The following is a 17,806-nucleotide window of genomic DNA, read 5'->3' as shown; positions in this document are numbered from 1 at the left end:
TGGCTACTTACGTTCAAGGTCCAGACAGGTAAAATGGAGAAAAATGCAGCTCAGTCAGGGCTCCTCTTGGAAGTAGTGAAAGATTCTCCCTCCCTTTGAGGAGAGCCCCTGAAACATTGTTTTGGGTTTTTTATTCACTTCAGTATGGCATTTGTTGAGCTGCTGAGAAGCTAAAACCACGGCTGCTCTACAATGAGCACATTTGACTGCAAGTGTGCTTATTTGAAATAAACAAAACAGACTTCCACATACATTTGTTTAGGACTTGAATCAAACGAAGTGAACTGCAGTCCATGCGAGCTTGCACCACAGGCAACTCCCTGTTTACGAGCATTCAAGATATGCACAGGAAGTGGCATAATAATAATAATAATAATAATAATAATAATAATAATAATAATAATAATTTATTTGTATCCCGCCCTCCCTGGCCAAAGCCGGGCTCAGAGTGGCTAACAACAAGTAAAAATAGCACAGTGTACATAAAATCACACAGTCAATTAATTAAAATGCATTCTAAAATCAATTCAGAATCAAATTAATGGAATCCATTGGGTTAGAGTTCTATGAGGATTACATGGAAACCAAAGCGCAGCTTCTGATTGGCTGCAGGAAGCTCCTACAGCCAATCAGGAGCCGCAGAAGCCCCATCTCATTCTCTCTCTGTCTCATTATTGATACAGGTCAGGGTGGATACAGATAGTCCACATCCTCCAGGAACTTCTGCAACTGCTTAGCCGAAACTGTCTACCACCTTTCCCAAGAAGGGGGTATTCACAACCGGGTGGTAGTTGTGATAATTGGCTTCTTCAAACATGGATGCACTACCGCTTGTTTAAGGACAGCAGAAACAACACTACTTATGTAGACATGTGCTCACCCCCACAATGGACTCACTCAATCCCTTCCCTCCATCCCTGGACTAGTTTTCAGAAGCCAGAATGGACAGGGATCAAGAGAACAAGAAGCTGGTTGCATCACTGCAAGGTTCCCCATCCACATAAACTGAAACTCACCCCATAAAGTATGGGAAGGTGCTGTATTGGACATCTCAACAGGAATTGCTACAACTTTGGCATACAAGACACTATGGAGCTAAGTAACTTTATCCTCAAATTGCTTTGCAAACTACTCACGCAATGTACTCCAGAAGCCCGCCCACCACTTCTGGTCTGCCCAGCCTCTGGACTGCCTGAAACAACTCTGCTGAATGGTTCTTTGAGGACGCAATGGAGGCAGCAAAGTAGTTCTTCTATTTCCTAGTGATGCATTAAAGCAAACCCTTACTAGCTCTTGGAAGTCAGCCCAGTTACTTGGCAAGTGCTTCTTCTTCTTGGAAGGATGGAGTTTGGTGGTTAGCTGCAAGGCTGGAGGAGTGCACTTTCATGTCTCCAGTCTATAGGAATGCTAAGCGCCTGCCACTCTGGGCATTCATTCTCTTTCTGCCCCACCCCTGCAGATAAATTAGTGTGTTGCAATAGTGTCTCAAAAACACTTCACCTCAATAAGCTGGAAATCACAAGCATCTCTGGGCACTTGGCCAGGGAGATGGAGGCCTAAGCATCTATTGGATTATCTTTAATTTTAAGGAGCTATCAGGGCTCAGGTTGAAGTCTGTACAACTTAGAGGGTATAAAGGAGGGTTAGAATGAAGTAGGAAGTGAGAATAGCAAGTGTAAGTAAATACAGCAAAGCAGGTGGCAAAGCAGAATAAGCACCTTAAAAGCAAAACAAAATGACAGGCTGGGATGGTTAAGACTCCATCTAGTTGTTTTTAAAGTATTGTTGGTGTTACTCAAGAATTCAAGATTTTTTATCATTTGCTGGTAGATTTTTAAATGCTGTGTTTCATATTCTTGTTATGGTTTATATCTGTATTTAAAAATGGTTTCAATTATTTTTAATAAGACCATCTTATATACTTACAGAAATTGCAAATAACAATTCACAAAAGCAAAATAAAGGAATTGCAAGTATTCTGGTGTTTTTATTGTTATTGTTAATTGCCCAGAGAAATGGTTCCTGGGTACCTTGTGATCAGGGGACCACAAATAAATGATATTTGAAACGAAGAAATCCGGCAGTTTAAGGGCCAGACAAAAGTGTTATGTAGAAGGCCGAACAGGGTCTGGAGGAGCATCAGATATTGGCTTAATTTGCAGATTAAGGTATCTTCCAGACCAGGCAACATGTTTAATGATCATTCATCCTGATTTGTTTTTTAGGAGAAATTCAACAATGTTGCAGCAAGCCATTTCACTTTCCTGATTGCAAAAAGCCCAATCTTTTGGGAAAACGTTTCCCCGCCAGTGCTCCAATGGCACTTCTGCACTGCCACTTCTTATGAGGTGGCGAGAGTATTGGAGTCTCAGCTTCAGGATCTGTCCTTCCAGTGAGCACTCAGGGCTGATTTCCTTCAGAATGGATAGGTTTGATCTTCTTGCAGTCCATGGGACTCTCAAGAGTCTCCTTCAGCACCATAATTCAAACGCATCAATTCTTTGGCGATCAGCCTTCTTTATGGTCCAGCTCTCACTTCCATACATCACTACTGGGAAAACCATAGCTTTAGCTATACGGACGTTTGTTGGCAAGGTGATGTCTCTGCTTTTTAAGGTGCTGTCTAGGTTTGCCATTGCTTTTCTCCCAAGAAGCAGGCATCTTTTAATTTCATGACTGCTGTCACCATCTGCAGTGATCATGGTCCTACTGTTAATCATTTCATCCTGCATCTTTTATAACAATCCAAGAGATTTTGTTTTCCATTATGTACAATGAGAGCAGCAGAGTTTATACAGGGCACAGCCTCCATAGAGGAGGCGGTCGAAGCAGACGCGCGCCTTTTTCTTCTTCTTACGTGCCCCGCTCTGATCATTTCAAAAGCGATGACGCCACGGTGCGGCCAGTGACGTGTCAGGAGGGCGGCCGCACCAACAGCTACGGGTGGAGGGACGCCTCCCATGTTTCCTTGGCGTCTTGACTTGAGCATGAATAAAAGCGTGGCTGCAAAATGCCGGGGGATACATAGATAGAAAAGAGGCACAAACACTCCTCCCATATTAAAAAACTAAGCCCCGGGCAGGGCCTCTTATTGCTGTTGGTAGGGGCCCGTTTGCAACGCGGAACCTCCTCGCCGCGGCTTGGCGGCGGCGCGAGGGAAGGTGTTCGGCGTTGCACCGTCCGGGCTGCGAGGGGCATTGTGGGGGCCCGCGTTTGAAAACCGTTGCTCGCTTCTTCTTCTTCTCCTCTCTCAATTTTTATTTCCCCCCCCTTTCTCTCTCCCCCGCCCCGCCACCACCTCTTCTCATCTCCCTCCGGCGGGTTTTTATTAAAATGGCGCCCTAAGCCGCGGTCCAGGGAAGCCACCCGAGTTGGGAGGCTCGAGGAGAAGCGGCCCTCGGAGGAGGGTAAGGGCGGGCGGGCGAGGGGCGCGTCCTCCTCCCCACCCTCCTGCCTCCGATGCGAGAGGATGGCGAGCCCGGATCAGAAGTCGCCCAACGTCCTGCTGCAGAACCTGTGCTGCCGCATCCTGGGCAAGGGCGAAGGTAACTGCCTCCCCCGAAGACTATAGAAGCCCTTCCCCGCTTGTCGTGAGCTTGCTCGGGTCGCTTCTCCGTGTGTTTGTGTTGGCTTGTGTGTGTGTGTTGTGTTGCGTAGCGGCTCCTGCCCTTCTGTCAGCGGAGCAGCTGTGGGAGCCGTGCAGGTGGAGCGAAGGATGCTCTTTTGCCTCCCCACATAATAACGTGCAGGCAGGCGAAAGAGGCTGCTGCTTTCCGTGGGTGGCTGAGTTGAGCAGACGGACAGCTTCGTGCCCCCTGGAATAACTTGGCTGCAAAACACCCTCCCCAGACACCGCCTTGCCTCCTCCCGCTGAAAGAGGTGCCTGAAACAGTGTTTAATGCGCATCAGAGAGAGAGACAGAGAGACGTCCTGCTGTAAGAGTGCCTGGTCGGTTCTAGAAGTGGGGGCTCCAGGTTTCTTCCCTCAGCTCCACTGGGTGGACTTGTCTGAGATTTGGCCCAGCCACCTGGGCATCGGAGCTTCTTTGTGCATATAAATAAGGCGAGGGGGGTAGAAAAGCTAAGTAGGACCTCTGAGAGGAATAGGCTGGATGCTGGCTCACTGAATATTGTGTAGAATAGGTAAAGGTAAAGGGACCCCTAACCATTAGGTCCAGTCATGACCGACTCTGGGGTTGCGGCGCTCATCTCGCTTTATTGGCCGAGGGAGCCGGCGTACAGCTTCTGGGTCATGTGGCCAGCATTGTGTGGAATAGCTATACACAAATGTAATATTCTGCATTTAGTGTGTTTTTTGGGCAGGGGAGAAATCAGATCCACATGTACAGTATAGGATGACACTCAACTTGACACCAGGAGGTGTGAAATGAATTGGTGCGTTAAAAAAACCCAACAACTGCTAGCAGGGCCCCTGTATGGTTTCGGGACCCTGTTGCAGGGGTTGGACTGGATGACCCTCGGGATCCCTTCCAACTCTACAATGCTGTGATTCTATGAACCTAGTTAGCCATGGTATGCTGGACCAGGTGACCACTGGCCTGATTCACTGGCTCATCTTCTGTTTTTAACCTGCTGGGTCAGGCCAGTAAACCATCTAGGCCAGCATTCTCTTCTCACAGTGGCCAACCAGATGCCTTTGGGAAGCCCTCAATCACTATCTGAGTGCAACAGCGCTCTCCTGGTATAGGTCCCAGCATCTGGTATTCAGAAGCACACTGCCTCTGACAGTGGTGGTAGAACATATAGCCATCAGGGTTAGTAGCCATTGACAGAGTTATCATCCACAAACCTGTCTAATCTTCTTTTAAAGCCATTTTAGTGGGCGTAAGCTGAATATGAGACTTCAGTGCACTGTTAACAGCTACAAAGGCTAAAACAATTTTTGACTGCATCAGCAGATGCATAGTGTCCAGATCATGAGAAGTAATTGGTACCACGGTTCTGCATTGGTCATGACTCCAGGTCTGGAGATTGTGGTTTAAGAAGGATATAGACAAATTAGAACATCTCCAAAGGATGACGACAGATACAGAGGAGCCTAGAGACGAAGTCCTGTGAGGAAAGATTGAAATCAGGTACACTTAGCCTTGAAATGAAATTATTACGTTCCAGTGTAATGACCACCTTAAGTATCTGAAAGGTTGTCACATAGACAGAACATACTTGTTTTCTCTTACTCTAGGTAAGGAGTAGCCAATGTGGTACTCTCCAGATATTGCAGGACTGCAACTACTGGCAGTCCCAGCTAGTGTGGCCAACTGGAGAAACCATGTTGCCTATCCATGCTCTAGAAGTTAAGACCAGAACCATTGGATCCAAATACGAAGAAAAAACTTAGAACATTAGGAAGAACTTTATGGAAGTAGAAGCTGTTGGACAGTGAGGCAGACTGCTTCAGAAGGTGGTGGACTCTCCTTTGTTAAGAAGTATTTACGCAGAGGAGAGATAGTCACCTGTTGAGGTTCTGTAGAAGTTGATTTCTGCATCATTGAACATTTGAGTTCTTTTCCAAATCTTAAGAGGCTTGATTAACTTCAGAGCTAACTCCCAGCTGATGAGATGTTGCTAAAAAAAGCTGTGTTGAGTCTTTTTTTTGAGCAATTGAAAAAGAGGTACAGCAGGTATGTTGTGATTAACATCCCATAAGTAAGCACACAGATGAGAAAATCTCAGGGAAAGTTTGAAATGCATTCTTGTTTCTAAAGCTAAAAATCATCCCCATTTGTAGGCTACTGTTCAAATACTTTGAAAGAACAATGGCTACTGAATGCACAGCTTCCTATAGATCATTGTGAGAGATTAAGTATACATGATTATGGTATTTCTCCAGATACTCATAAATTTGTTAGTTACTGCTGACGTAAAATCCGCTTCCTGAGCATAACATGCATTTTTGTATGTGTAGGTTAAATTTTCTTATTTGGTAGAAAAAAATGTAGTACTGAATTACATAATACATCCTGTTAATCTGTTTGCAGTGAGAAAATAGTTACCTATGAACGGGACAGTTGAAAGATACAGCAATTGGATTGTATCAAAGATTATAAAAGCAAAAATGGAACTGTGGTATGTTTTATGCAGACCAATATGGCTAAAAGTCTGAAAACACCAATTAAAAATAAAATAAACACAGCTAAAAAAGAAACTAAAGGGGGGATAAATAGAAAACAACAGTAAGAAGTAATAGGTAAAGTAGCATAATTAAAGACCACATGGCAGAATTAAAAAAAACACACCCTACAATGAAGGTTAACTTATTTTATGATCCGCTTAAGCTACCAAAAAGGAGGCAAAGCAAACTTCTTGGGATGAAATTCCAAAGCCGTGATTCAGCCCTATTTCTTGTTCCAGGGGTTATTAGAACCTGTATAGGGCCTCCACTGTGGGCTTTAAATGACCTGGCAAGATACAGGAGGAGATGGTCCTTTAGTTATCTTGGTCTCAATTTGTGAAAGGCTGAAAGTTATCGCTAGCATTTTGAATTGGGTCCAGTAATCCAACTGTAATTAACAACCTGATTGATGATTTCTGAACTGATTGAAGTTTCTGGACACTTTTCAAAGCAACCATGTTAAGTGACTTTGAATGATCTGGATGTGTCATTGTGGTTAGGTCTGCTGTCTTGCAGCACCAGACTAAACTGGGCAATATACATCTGACCATGGCTTTTACCTGAGTGTCAATATCAAGGCCACAGCCAGAAGCATGCCCAGACTATGAACCTGTGTTGTGTAACCCCATCCAAATCATGTTATATTATTTTTCTGATATTGGAGCAGTTTGTCTGTATGGCTGCCCTGCCCTGCTGTGAGCTAAGCCATGGTTTGTCTTAGCATTGTGTTATATTTGAGCTCATGGTTTATTTCCAGACAAACCACAAGCTGTAACCAAGTCTATGGATTACTGGTTGTGGGTTGTGGGAGATAAACCACAAGTTATGACTTAGGCTTACAGCATTTTGCAGCAGCAGGACCAGAGGAGGAGCAAAATTGCCATGATCTTCTCTCTGGGAACCCACTCATTTGCTGATTTGTGCTAAGTCATGGTCATTGTCTCAAATATGGCATAATGAATATTTGCTTGTTCTTTGAAAATTAGTTAAGATGACTTGGATGCATACTTTATTGTGCTTTAAAAGTTTGGGGTTTCTTTTGGTGTGTGCAAGCTGGTGCAAATATCAAATACGATTCAGTAGTAAAGAACTTACTTGATTGTAGTTGGTTGGTATCTGTCTTGAGAGACAATGGTGTGTGCCTCCAGTGATGAAGTTAAATCACTGTGTTAGCAGCACTGAAGTGACATCCCCTGGGAGCAGGCCTGGGCACTATGTACGAAGGGCCTGGAAAGCAGAGCACTGCATTTGGTACCAGCTTGGCTGCAGGAGTTGCTGGAAAGAGGCAAATGAGGTGCCACCTGACCCCCTTAGGGACTCCACTCTGGATTTGTGTAGGGTTTATTGCCTAGCCTTTTCTTCTCCTGACAGTATCCTGGAAGCAGTGTTCGAAACTCCCATTGTTCTCGGTGTATTTTGCAGGGTATTTCATTAGTGTGAGCAGTTTCTAAGTTCGGGGTGCAGTACTGTGCCTAAGATTTCAGATTAAAACTGCAGTGTGGAAGGAAAGGAGGACCCTTTTCTGCCTCCCCACTTCCAGCTACTCTCTGAAGACTGGAGAAGAGACCCTCTTAAGAATGTTAGGGGGGTGGGCAGGAGAAGGACTAGACCATGTGAAAAATGAACATAATATTTTAGCTGCAGTTCAGTCCTTTTCAGCCTTGTATTCCTGTTATAAAAAAGTGTGCCGAGACATTCCGTTGTTGCGCCCGTAACCTAGCTTTAAGGTGCCATTTAGCTTCTCGTTTTCATATCTCAGTTTCCAACACTGCCTGAAAGGCAGCAGAGGTTTAGGATCAGTTTTCCTTCTCCTAGATGGGCTAGCTTCCCAGGTTGACGAGCCCCATCTGCCTCTGACTTCTGTATGTGCAGAAACCACCTTCTTGACTGTTGGACCCACTATTGTTCCTGTGTGCTCAATTTGTCAGAGCCTGTCTTTGCATGCAGAGAAAGTCCCTAACTCTCAGAGAGCTTAAGACCTATCGGCTATCCTCACCTGGTTTAGCCGGCCAGTCAAAGCCATTCCTGGGATGTGGCTGCTATTAGCTTCTGGGAGCCGCAGGTGAAAACTAAATTCAGGGTGGGGACCAAAGGTGGGCAAACTACTTCAGATGGAGCACAACATGTACCCCTCCCATCCCCTAACACCACATACATCCCATTTGATTGTAGTATTGGACAGGATAATTCACCTGCCCATTTTATGAGACTGAAGTTTCAAGAGAAGAGACAGTGTGTTAAACTTGTGTGGATTTCACCAAATAATTGTTTATAGAATTGTTTTAATGAAGGTAGATGTAGTTGGTAATTGCTGAGTAGATAGATGGGTATGAAAATACAAATCTTAAAAATTGGGGAGAACTAACTTGTGGAATTTGCAAGAAGTAGGTTGTTTGCCTCTGGGGGAAAATCTGTGCATCTAGCACAGAAATGAAATCCTGACAGCACAATTCCATGCATATTTACTCATAAGTATTACTCATTGTGTTAAGTGAGACTAACTTAAAGATGCATAGGATTGTAGTATTTGTCTACAATTATTTGCTCAGATCCTTGGGAGTAAGACGCATTGAATTAACTGTGACTTACTCCTAAGTACAGTAAATATGGAAATGTTTAGATTGCATGTAGGTTTTGTTCTTTTAGCTCACTTTGGGAAATAGGCCCCGAAGAACATGGTGTTCTATAAGCTGGTGATAAAATTAGGCTTTTCTTAAAGATAACTTGTTACTTGCAGCCTGATTTGTCTAAAGACTTCAGATTGGGGGAGAAAGGTCTTCTTGTCTAAAAATCATAATCTGCCACAAGGGGAAGGGTGGCAGAAGACAAAACTGGAGCAATACCAAATTTATTCATTCCCTTGAATGTTTTATCATAAGTAGAAAGGCGTATTTGATTTTTTAAAAAAAATCAAATTCCAAAGCTTCAGAGAGCTGAGTTGAGCCAAGACTTGAGACCTGCTAAAATCAAAATAGCTTTGTGGTATAAAAAGTAGCAGTTACCCAGGTGATAGATTGAAAATTGCGTATCCTCATGCAGTTCAAATATCTTTACAAATAGGGAGCTTTTAGAATGAATAATTTGTCTGATGTTTATGTTTATAAAACTTGTATCATTTTGCTCCTTCGAAATACCAAAATGGTTTCCCTTATTTATAAACTCTTTTATTTGGCTTAAGTATTGCACACTGTAGGGCTTTACTTGGCCTATAAAACATAGCATTTTGTGCTTTTTATTTTAAAATGTAATTTCTTTTGAGAGTAATTAAACTAAGAATAATTATTATGATATGGTAAGCATGGTGGGCAAACTTGGCAATGTTGGATAATATTATGTTAATTTTAATTACTCTTATTTACAAAAAAAAGACTACCTTCATGTATTTGTTTGGGACTTTTAGCAGTTAGCATTGATGTTATATGAGCTGAGTCTTCTACAGTGCCATCCTGTACATTTCAGTGGGAACTTTCCCCAGGAATGTGTGCATAAGATTTCAGCTCTGATTTGTATGTTACCTGTACTTCATTTATGGAAACATCTTTTGTCATATTGGGAAATGTGGACATCTTGGATATCTTCCTTTAAATGCAAGTAATTGTTCCTCAGTTTTAACATTGTGAGAGATTTCTGGTAAACCTCCTACTGGTTGTGCACGGGGGCAATGTTTTCTTTCACGTCGGTATTTTGGTGCTCACACTAGTAATCAAATCTGAGGACTTTATTGATTCTTTAGAAGGAGGCCAGTGATGCTGTGTCCTGGAAGCGTCGAGGGCAACTCTAATCACATACTGTAAACATCTTTCTGTGAACAGAGAAATGAGCTCCTCTAAAGGTTCTTGACTGAGAGTTGCTAACTGATGAAGTGAGGGACCAGGTTGATTGCAAACATTTGCAGATGGAATTGGGGTCATCAATAAGCTTTGCACAATATAATAGCTATGACGAAAATAGTTTTGTTAGGTCACAAGGAAGGGTATAATTGGGGCAAAATGTTTTTAAATTTTAGGTTTGTAAAATGATTTTGTAAACCTGTGGGGTGCTGTTGACCCCACCTACACAATTTTTGGTGATGTTAAGGGGAAATGAGTGATTTGTCTGTTATGAAAATGGGCAGAATTCTGTTTCTTCATCCTCTGTATTCTTTTCTCACATGAAATAGACACAACAGGCTCTGGGCTAAGCACCTGCAGATAATGGCAATTAGTAAATAACCTTAAAGGGCATTTTGTATGGCTACTTTGAGCCCTAGCACCCTATGTGCATGTTGTTTTGGTTTTCTTGGACATTCCAACGCAGTAAAATTGACCTTAAAAACCACAAGTGAAACAACATTTCCCCCACTAAATTACACCCCCCCTGCATCCCGCCCAAATGCCACATGGTACTGTATTTTTCTGTCTATAAGACGCCCCCATGTATAAGATGCCCCCTATTTTGGGGGACTCAGATTTAGGAAAATGGGGGGAGATGTATCTGTGTATAAGACACCCCTTAATTTTTGACATTATTTTTTAGGAAAAAACCTAGTCTTATACACGGAAAAATACGATAATTTAAGCTTTGTATTGGATGAGAACTACCTTTGTTTCAATAAAGGCTATTGAGACAAAAGTTTTATGGATTTTGTCGGGTGCTGTTTGGGGGTGTTTGACCCCACCCGTTGATGAAAGGTTAAACTTTCCTCCTCCCGTATCCTTTGCCAAGATGGTGGCATTTATGCTTGAGGCTACAGGAAATTGGATTTCATGACTCCAAAGACCTGTTGTTGTTTTTTACTTTCCTTGTGTCTTTTCAGCAAATGGTACTTGAGGTCTTAAGTGCAAACCTTGTTTAGCTATTTTCAGTGATTTTGTAAGTGTGGGAAGGAAATTACTAAACCACATAATTTAACCATACATATTTAATTTTGTACTCTCCCTTTTCGGGAAATTTCTAAAAAGCGCTAGCCGTGACAGTTCCTTTTTTTCTTGGATCATTTTGACTTTAATTTCCTCTTGCCTCTAATAGTTTGTCTACATTTTCACAGGGAATTTGTTCAGAGTTCTTTCTAGGCTTTGAAATATGTATGCCGAACACTGCAGTTCTGAGTAGAAATACCTCTGATACATTAGTGGAGATGGTGAGAAGGTTGTGAAAAATGGATGATAAAAGAAAATTCCCACTAAGCATTATTGAAACCTGACTTCATAGCAGCTACATAAAAGCATGCTCAATAAGAACGTGCCTCCTTAAAATTATTGATACTTTTGTTCTTTGCGTTCAGCACTTTGAGAATCAGAATGCTATTTACTGGTGTTCTGAATTCTTTGGAGAATATTCCACAAATCTGTTCATTAAGAGATCCTGTCAGAGTACTCAAATAAGGGCACAATTGTGAAATTGCTAGCATTCACATGAGCTTTGAAAGGCAGGTCTATGGCTATGTTCCATCTCACATCTTTATCAATATCACACTTAATTTATATCCCACTTGCATTGTTTTCACATTTAAGAGGTGAAGGTCTCATTCAATTTAATTAGACTTTCACGGTAGAAAATATAATGTTTTGAAGGTCAACTTTTCTAGGGGGCGTACAAAGGAACACCATATTATCTGAGAGTGAGAGAGAGTGATGGATGCTAATTTGCTAAGTTCTCTGTTTAGCCTTTTGTTAACATGAATAATGGAATCATAGAATTGTAGAGGGTCGTCTAATCCAACCCCTTGCAATGCAGGAATCTCAACTAAAGCATCCATGACAGATAAGAGGCTTCCTTTGCATGCACTCTATATACAGCTCATTAGGAACTGCAGGATAGAAGTCTATTTCTTTATATTTGTAGAGCCCCTTCGCTTTACACTTGGCAAAGGTATTTGCCTTTTGGAATTGAGGCTGCCCAGCAGTTTTCTGTTTTGCTGACCGAGTTCAGCCAAATGTGGAATGAAGTCTCTGGCAGGGGCAGAGACTTTTAAAAAGCAGTTTGAGGAAAGAGTGCCTTTTCATCTCAAATATTGCTTAGGTTAAAATAATATTTACTTCTTCCTCTTGCTAAGCTGTATGGTCAATTTTATGGCCTAGCAGTTTCATGCACTGAGATGGTGCTGCCTTTATTCTGTCCAAGGTTCATCCAATTGAAAGGGTGCATGTGGGACCCTGGACGTGATATGGTTGCTACATTTATATTGGGAATTCAGCACATTTTTATTTGAAATTATTACATATTTCTAATGAATCTAGGGTTCTGATTTGAACTCCATTAAGGTTTTAGAAACTGTGGAATATTTTTTTCAGAAGCTGTACTTTGTCATTAGGAATATCTGCAGCTCTTCTTCATACAGAATTTGGGTGGCCAGCAATTTAAGACTGAGTGGACTGTGCTCAGTTAAGGTATATTAAAATAATTGTTATACATATGTTATATTCCTGTGCTGTGCTATATGGAATTGGGTGAAAACCAACTCTGGAAAGCAGCTTGTCAAGATGTTTTAGACTACTCTTCCTATCCAGAACTGAACACTACACTGACCTTAAATAAGTGTCAGCTAAGGGATTGGCTTTTCTGGATAGAATTCAGAAGGGATCTGCAACTAATTAGAAAGGCCAAAAAAAAATTCCCCTTGGTATCCACTCGCAAGAACAGAGCACTTTAGAGCTAGTTATCTCACCAGTTTCCGTAAGAAATGTATTCTTATGGAGCTGTGTTTCCAAGTGATACCCAATGTAGTCTTAGATGGCTGTTACAACAAGGTCCCGTGCACAGACAGACTTTGTATTTGTGGTCAGCCTCAGGTGGAAGACATCACTCATTATCTGTTAGCTTGCCTCTTTATATAGGGTCCCAAGAGTTCACTTTGTGAAACCTTTGGTTGCAGAAGCATGTATACCCCAGCGAAAATGGTTCAGGGGTTTGTTTGTTTGTTTGTTGTGAGTGACAGTAATAGCATTGTAACACAGAGAGTGTTTATGCATTGGCTGCAAAAAAGAAAGAGGAAAAGGGATTTAGATAAAATTGCTATAAATTGTTTTGGTGATACAGAGGTTTAATCTGAAATCAGGCTAAATCTAAGCTTGTTGATGTCTCTGGTATCTCCTCTCACGTCATGGATGTCTGCTTATATTATGGATGTATGTTCTATATTATTTTATTAATACTATTGCTATGAGTTTGTCATGGCCTTTGGCTAGAACAATAAACTTACAAACTGCAAGTGAAACTGAAAACTGAGTATTTCTAATGCTTTGTTTATTCCCCCGAACTGTTAAAGGCAGAAATGCTTGCAAATACTGAGATTTAAAGTCATGTTCAAATTGAGAACAAAAGCCAAACAGCTGAAAAGTCTTTGGAATGGTGTGAGGATAAATACAATGTTTAGGGGTAGAGCAATGTGCAAATGATAGAGTGGGATTCATGGGCAGATTTCTAGGAGGAAATAGCTGGGTGTTCTCATGTATCCCTTCCTGGAATATCACAGAATGTATAATCTGGACATTATGAGTATGCCAGGGAATATTTACTTATCATTCTTTGTCATTGAAAGCCCCTCCTAGTAGTTCAGCAGTAAAATTGCTAGTGCATTTGGAAAGCTAAGCAGGGTCTGGAATGATTTCAAATTGGATGGGGGACCATGTGTTCAGATTCCTATATTGCAGGGGGTTAGACTAGGTGACCCTTGGGATCCCTTCGAGCTCTACAATTCTATGATTTTTATGACCTGTGTTTAATGGAGGTGCCTATAAATGGACATGAAGCTTCTACAACCCTGTAATGAGCTTCTGAAGTAATCCAAACTATGTTTCTTACTTCTGCTGACTGCTTTTGAGCAAACACCAAAAATCCTGTTTGCGCAGGAAGACACTTTTACATTCATGATTCTGTATTACACATGGCAGATTAGTATCGGGTATGTGCATGTGTGTGTGTGTTTATGTAGGTACACAACTCGTAAAATTAAATGCATTTTCACAGTCTCTTATTATTAAAGGTAAAGGTAAAGGACCCCTGACAGTTGAGTCCAGTCGCGAACGACTCTGGGGTTGCGGCGCTCATCTGGCTTTACTGGCCGAGGGAGCTGACGTTTGTCCGCAGTTTATTCCGGGTCATGTGGCCAGCATGAGTAAGCCACTTCTGGCAAAACCAGAGCAGTGCACGGAAACGCCATTTACCTTCCCGCCGGAGCAGTACCTATTTATCTACTTGCACTTTGACGTGCTTTTGAACTGGTAGGTTGGCAGGAGCAGGGACCGAGCAACGGGAGCTTACCCCGTCGCAGGGATTTGAACCGCCAACCTTCCGATCAGCAAGCCCTAGGCTCAGTGGTTTAGACCACAGCACCACTCATAAAATTAAATGCATTTTCACAGTCTCTTATTATTAACAGTTGACTAATTGTGATTTTATTTCAGCTGATGTAGCCCAGCAGTTTCAATATGCAGTGCGAGTCATTGGAAGCAACTTTGCCCCTACTGTTGAAAGAGATGAATTTCTTGTAGCAGAAAAAATTAAAAAAGAACGTAAGCTTATTTATTATTTTTTAACAGTGTTCAGAGCAAGTTTTATAAGGTGTTAAATGCTGTGTGGGTTTTGTCTCTTATGATAGAGCAGGTTCACTTTACTGTTCATCTATTACCTTGTTTTTCTCCATGCATATATGTGCTTTTATATTCATTTATTTAAAATATTTATAAGCTGCTGTTCTAGACTATGTCTACCCAAGCTAGTGAACAGCAATACAACCATAAAATACAATAATAAAATGGTTTATTTTGTTTCAACTACGGCAGACCAACACGGCTACCTACCTGTAAATAATAAAATTGTGAAAAAGGTTTTCTCACACAATCCCTTATAAAAGCTTCTAAAACTAATTTTTATGAACAAACAAAACATTAGCATATAAACCAGCACAAAACTATTTTCAAAGCTATTTAAAAAACAACAACACCCATCAGCATGTCCAAAAGACACATCTGTTAAAAACCAATTGAAACTGGTGGTTTTAATTCTTTTTTAATTCTCTCATATAGGAGAGAGAGTAATATGAATTGTAGTAATAGATCACTGTGTCAGCAGATGCTAGCAGGGAAGAAGCGAGAAGATAGTGTAATATAGAGTAGATGTATTTATTCTTTTGTCTGAACAAATTTCTATCCTTCATATGTGGTTGTAAGGAAAATATGGAAGGAGGTGTGTGCATTTATCTATTATTATAGTGTAGACTTGAATATTCTACATAGAAACATATTCACATAGGGTCATTTCATTGGATGAAATGAGCATTTCTGTCCTTTGGGGGAGACCCTGTGGCAGAGCGATCACCATTTTTGTTGCCTTGCTGCTAAATAAGCTAGGGTGGTAGGTGGAGGAAGCAGATTTTTTCACTTTCCCTTCCATTGACTCTAATGAGAGAGAAATAAATACAGTAGACTTATGCACATTTAACTTGCACACATTCAACTTTACATGCTTGGCAAAAAAATAAGTAAAAGAGCGGACGTCCAGTGGGGCGGGGAACTTTGGCAGCCACATCCACCATTGATCCAGCGTGCTTTGATGATATGCAATTTTGGCTTTATGCGTGATCCCCATAACATAAGTTGTGGGCTTACTATACTCCAGGCCCAGGCCTGGCATAGTCTTGGGCCAGTTTGTGGGTGTGTCAGGGGATTTTGAATCTTGCCGATCCATGACTGCTGGAAATCCGCTTTTTTGACCCCCTCTGCCTGCGGGATATGGACCACAGAACATCTGTGCTCATGGATCTTTTTACAAATTACCCACACATATCCCTTTCTCCTGACGGAACAGCACTTAATGTTGTTTCTTAAGGTCTCTTAAGCAGCCTTTGACTAGGATCACAGGCCTAGTCTTAAATATGACACCATCCTTCTGGCCAGAATGAATAGTCATCTACATTGTAACAAAGCAGCTAGTAGCTCAGTGAATTAGGTTATCTGTGTTGATTGAATTTCTGTTTAGTTTAAATACTAATGTTGCACATGGCAGGCTTGTAGTGTTCTTAACTTGCCTTTTCTCTTTTAAAGTTGTGCGGCAAGGAAGGGAAGAGAATGCTGCTGTATTTTCAGAACTCTACAGAAAACTCCACTCACAGGTACAGGAATATGTTCTGAACAACCCAATATCCAATATGGAGACTAGCTGCTAATTGTTGAGTAAAGAATACCACTAATGTGGCTTTGATAGATCAAGGAAATGAGTTGTGTTTGAGTTTCTTCTGATCTCCTGTCCTGTAAAATATCAAAAGCCTGTTTTTGAGGAAAGTAAAAAATAATCATCACGTGGTTTTTGTTGACTATATGACTTCTTATGGGAAGGACATACATCAGCATAAAATGTGTTTTGCTTTTTATGTTAAACTTATCTCACCACAATCTATTTTTAAGATAATGTGTATTGATTTATTGATCAGGTTTTCTGTCGGCCTCTTAAGTGATCTTGGTTTTCTTTCTTTTGTACTTGAGAATTTATGAGTCAGTTTTGACAGTGAAGTTCAGCGAAGTTCACAAACTTTTGTATACTGCAAGCAAATCCGTTATTCCCTGGCATTAATGAGTTGACTTCCCTCTGCTATAGAGAGACTAGTTCAATAATTTCCAGACTTGTGAGAGCAGTATAGTAGCTGCCTAAAAACAGCAGGGCATGAATTAGCATGAAGCCCAGCTGTTGGTGGGAGATCTATCAGTCATTTGTTTAAGCCACAGCTCATGTTTTTCCGCTTATATTGCAAAGGTAAATAGATGAATTAGAAAATTTGAACAAACCATGCTTAAAGAACCTAGAACAGTGTCCTGAACTGTTGAGAATAGCTATTAAGCACTTCCGAATACTTTATATCAGTACTTTTATCATATGGTTATGACAAGCTGCTTGCTGAAATAGCACTGTGAAGATAATCCACCCACCCTGGTTGAGTACTATCATCAGATCAGGGACAAATAGAAAATCAGCAGGCATTTAAGTCTCTTAAGAGGTGGGTCTGGTATTATTATTACTATTATTATTATTATTACTAAAAAAGAACTTATCCAGGCAGAGGTAAGTGGCAGATAACCTTCTGCTACATCGGCTGCAGTCCAAACCCACATAGAATTCAACAGGACTTTCTTAAAAGTAGCTGTGATGGGTGTATACGTGCACCACTTTCCATTTGGAACAAAAGTAGACCTGTAAATCTTTAATTGATTTGACCGATGCAGCTGAATGAAAAATTGGCGGTGGGTGTTTTTTTGCAGCACTGTAATCACGAAGCCTGAAGACCAGTCATGCACTGCAATCAGTCAACAAAGCTTGGTTTCCATTAATCTAACCTTGCGTCTCCCATCCATACCACTATTAAATCATGGTAATACTTGCTCACGGGCTAGTAAAACTAGAACTAATTTTGAAACCACGTTACCATTTCTAATAGTTACCTCTTGTGGCAGGGAGTTTTGAAGAACAGATGGTCAATCCTCTACCTCTTGCTGAGCCTCAGTGAAGATCCACGCAAGCAGCCAAACAAGGTAGCTATTTTTGTGGGTGTGGGTGTCTATCTATCTTACATATAATGAACATGTAAAAGTATCATTAAGCTGCAGTTTGCTAAGCCACAGACAAGCGACATTATGCACTACAGCATGGCAAGAGTTGGTGGATGAGCAGCTCAGGTGATCTTGACAGCCAGAAGAGGCTGCAG

At 41.3% G+C, this 17,806-nt stretch overlaps 1 protein-coding gene across 1 annotated transcript in view; it reads left to right on the top strand.

Annotated features, from left to right (window-relative positions):
* Positions 1-2,995: 2,995 nt before the first annotated feature.
* TUBGCP3 (tubulin gamma complex component 3) overlaps positions 2,996-17,806 on the top strand; it is a 55,172-nt gene continuing 40,361 nt past the window's right edge. The window contains exons 1-4 of the mRNA XM_083610594.1: positions 2,996-3,545; positions 14,517-14,624; positions 16,155-16,222; positions 17,556-17,633. Coding sequence (XP_083466720.1) covers positions 3,470-3,545; positions 14,517-14,624; positions 16,155-16,222; positions 17,556-17,633 — 330 coding nt within the window. The 5' untranslated portion in view covers positions 2,996-3,469. The remainder of the gene's footprint in view (positions 3,546-14,516; positions 14,625-16,154; positions 16,223-17,555; positions 17,634-17,806) is intronic.

Source organism: Podarcis filfolensis (assembly GCF_964270895.1).
Source record: "Podarcis filfolensis genome assembly, chromosome: 4".
Lineage (NCBI taxonomy): Eukaryota > Metazoa > Chordata > Lepidosauria > Squamata > Lacertidae > Podarcis > Podarcis filfolensis.
The sequence above is the reverse complement of the archived record's forward strand: the minus strand, read 5'-3'. Positions and strand labels throughout refer to the sequence as shown.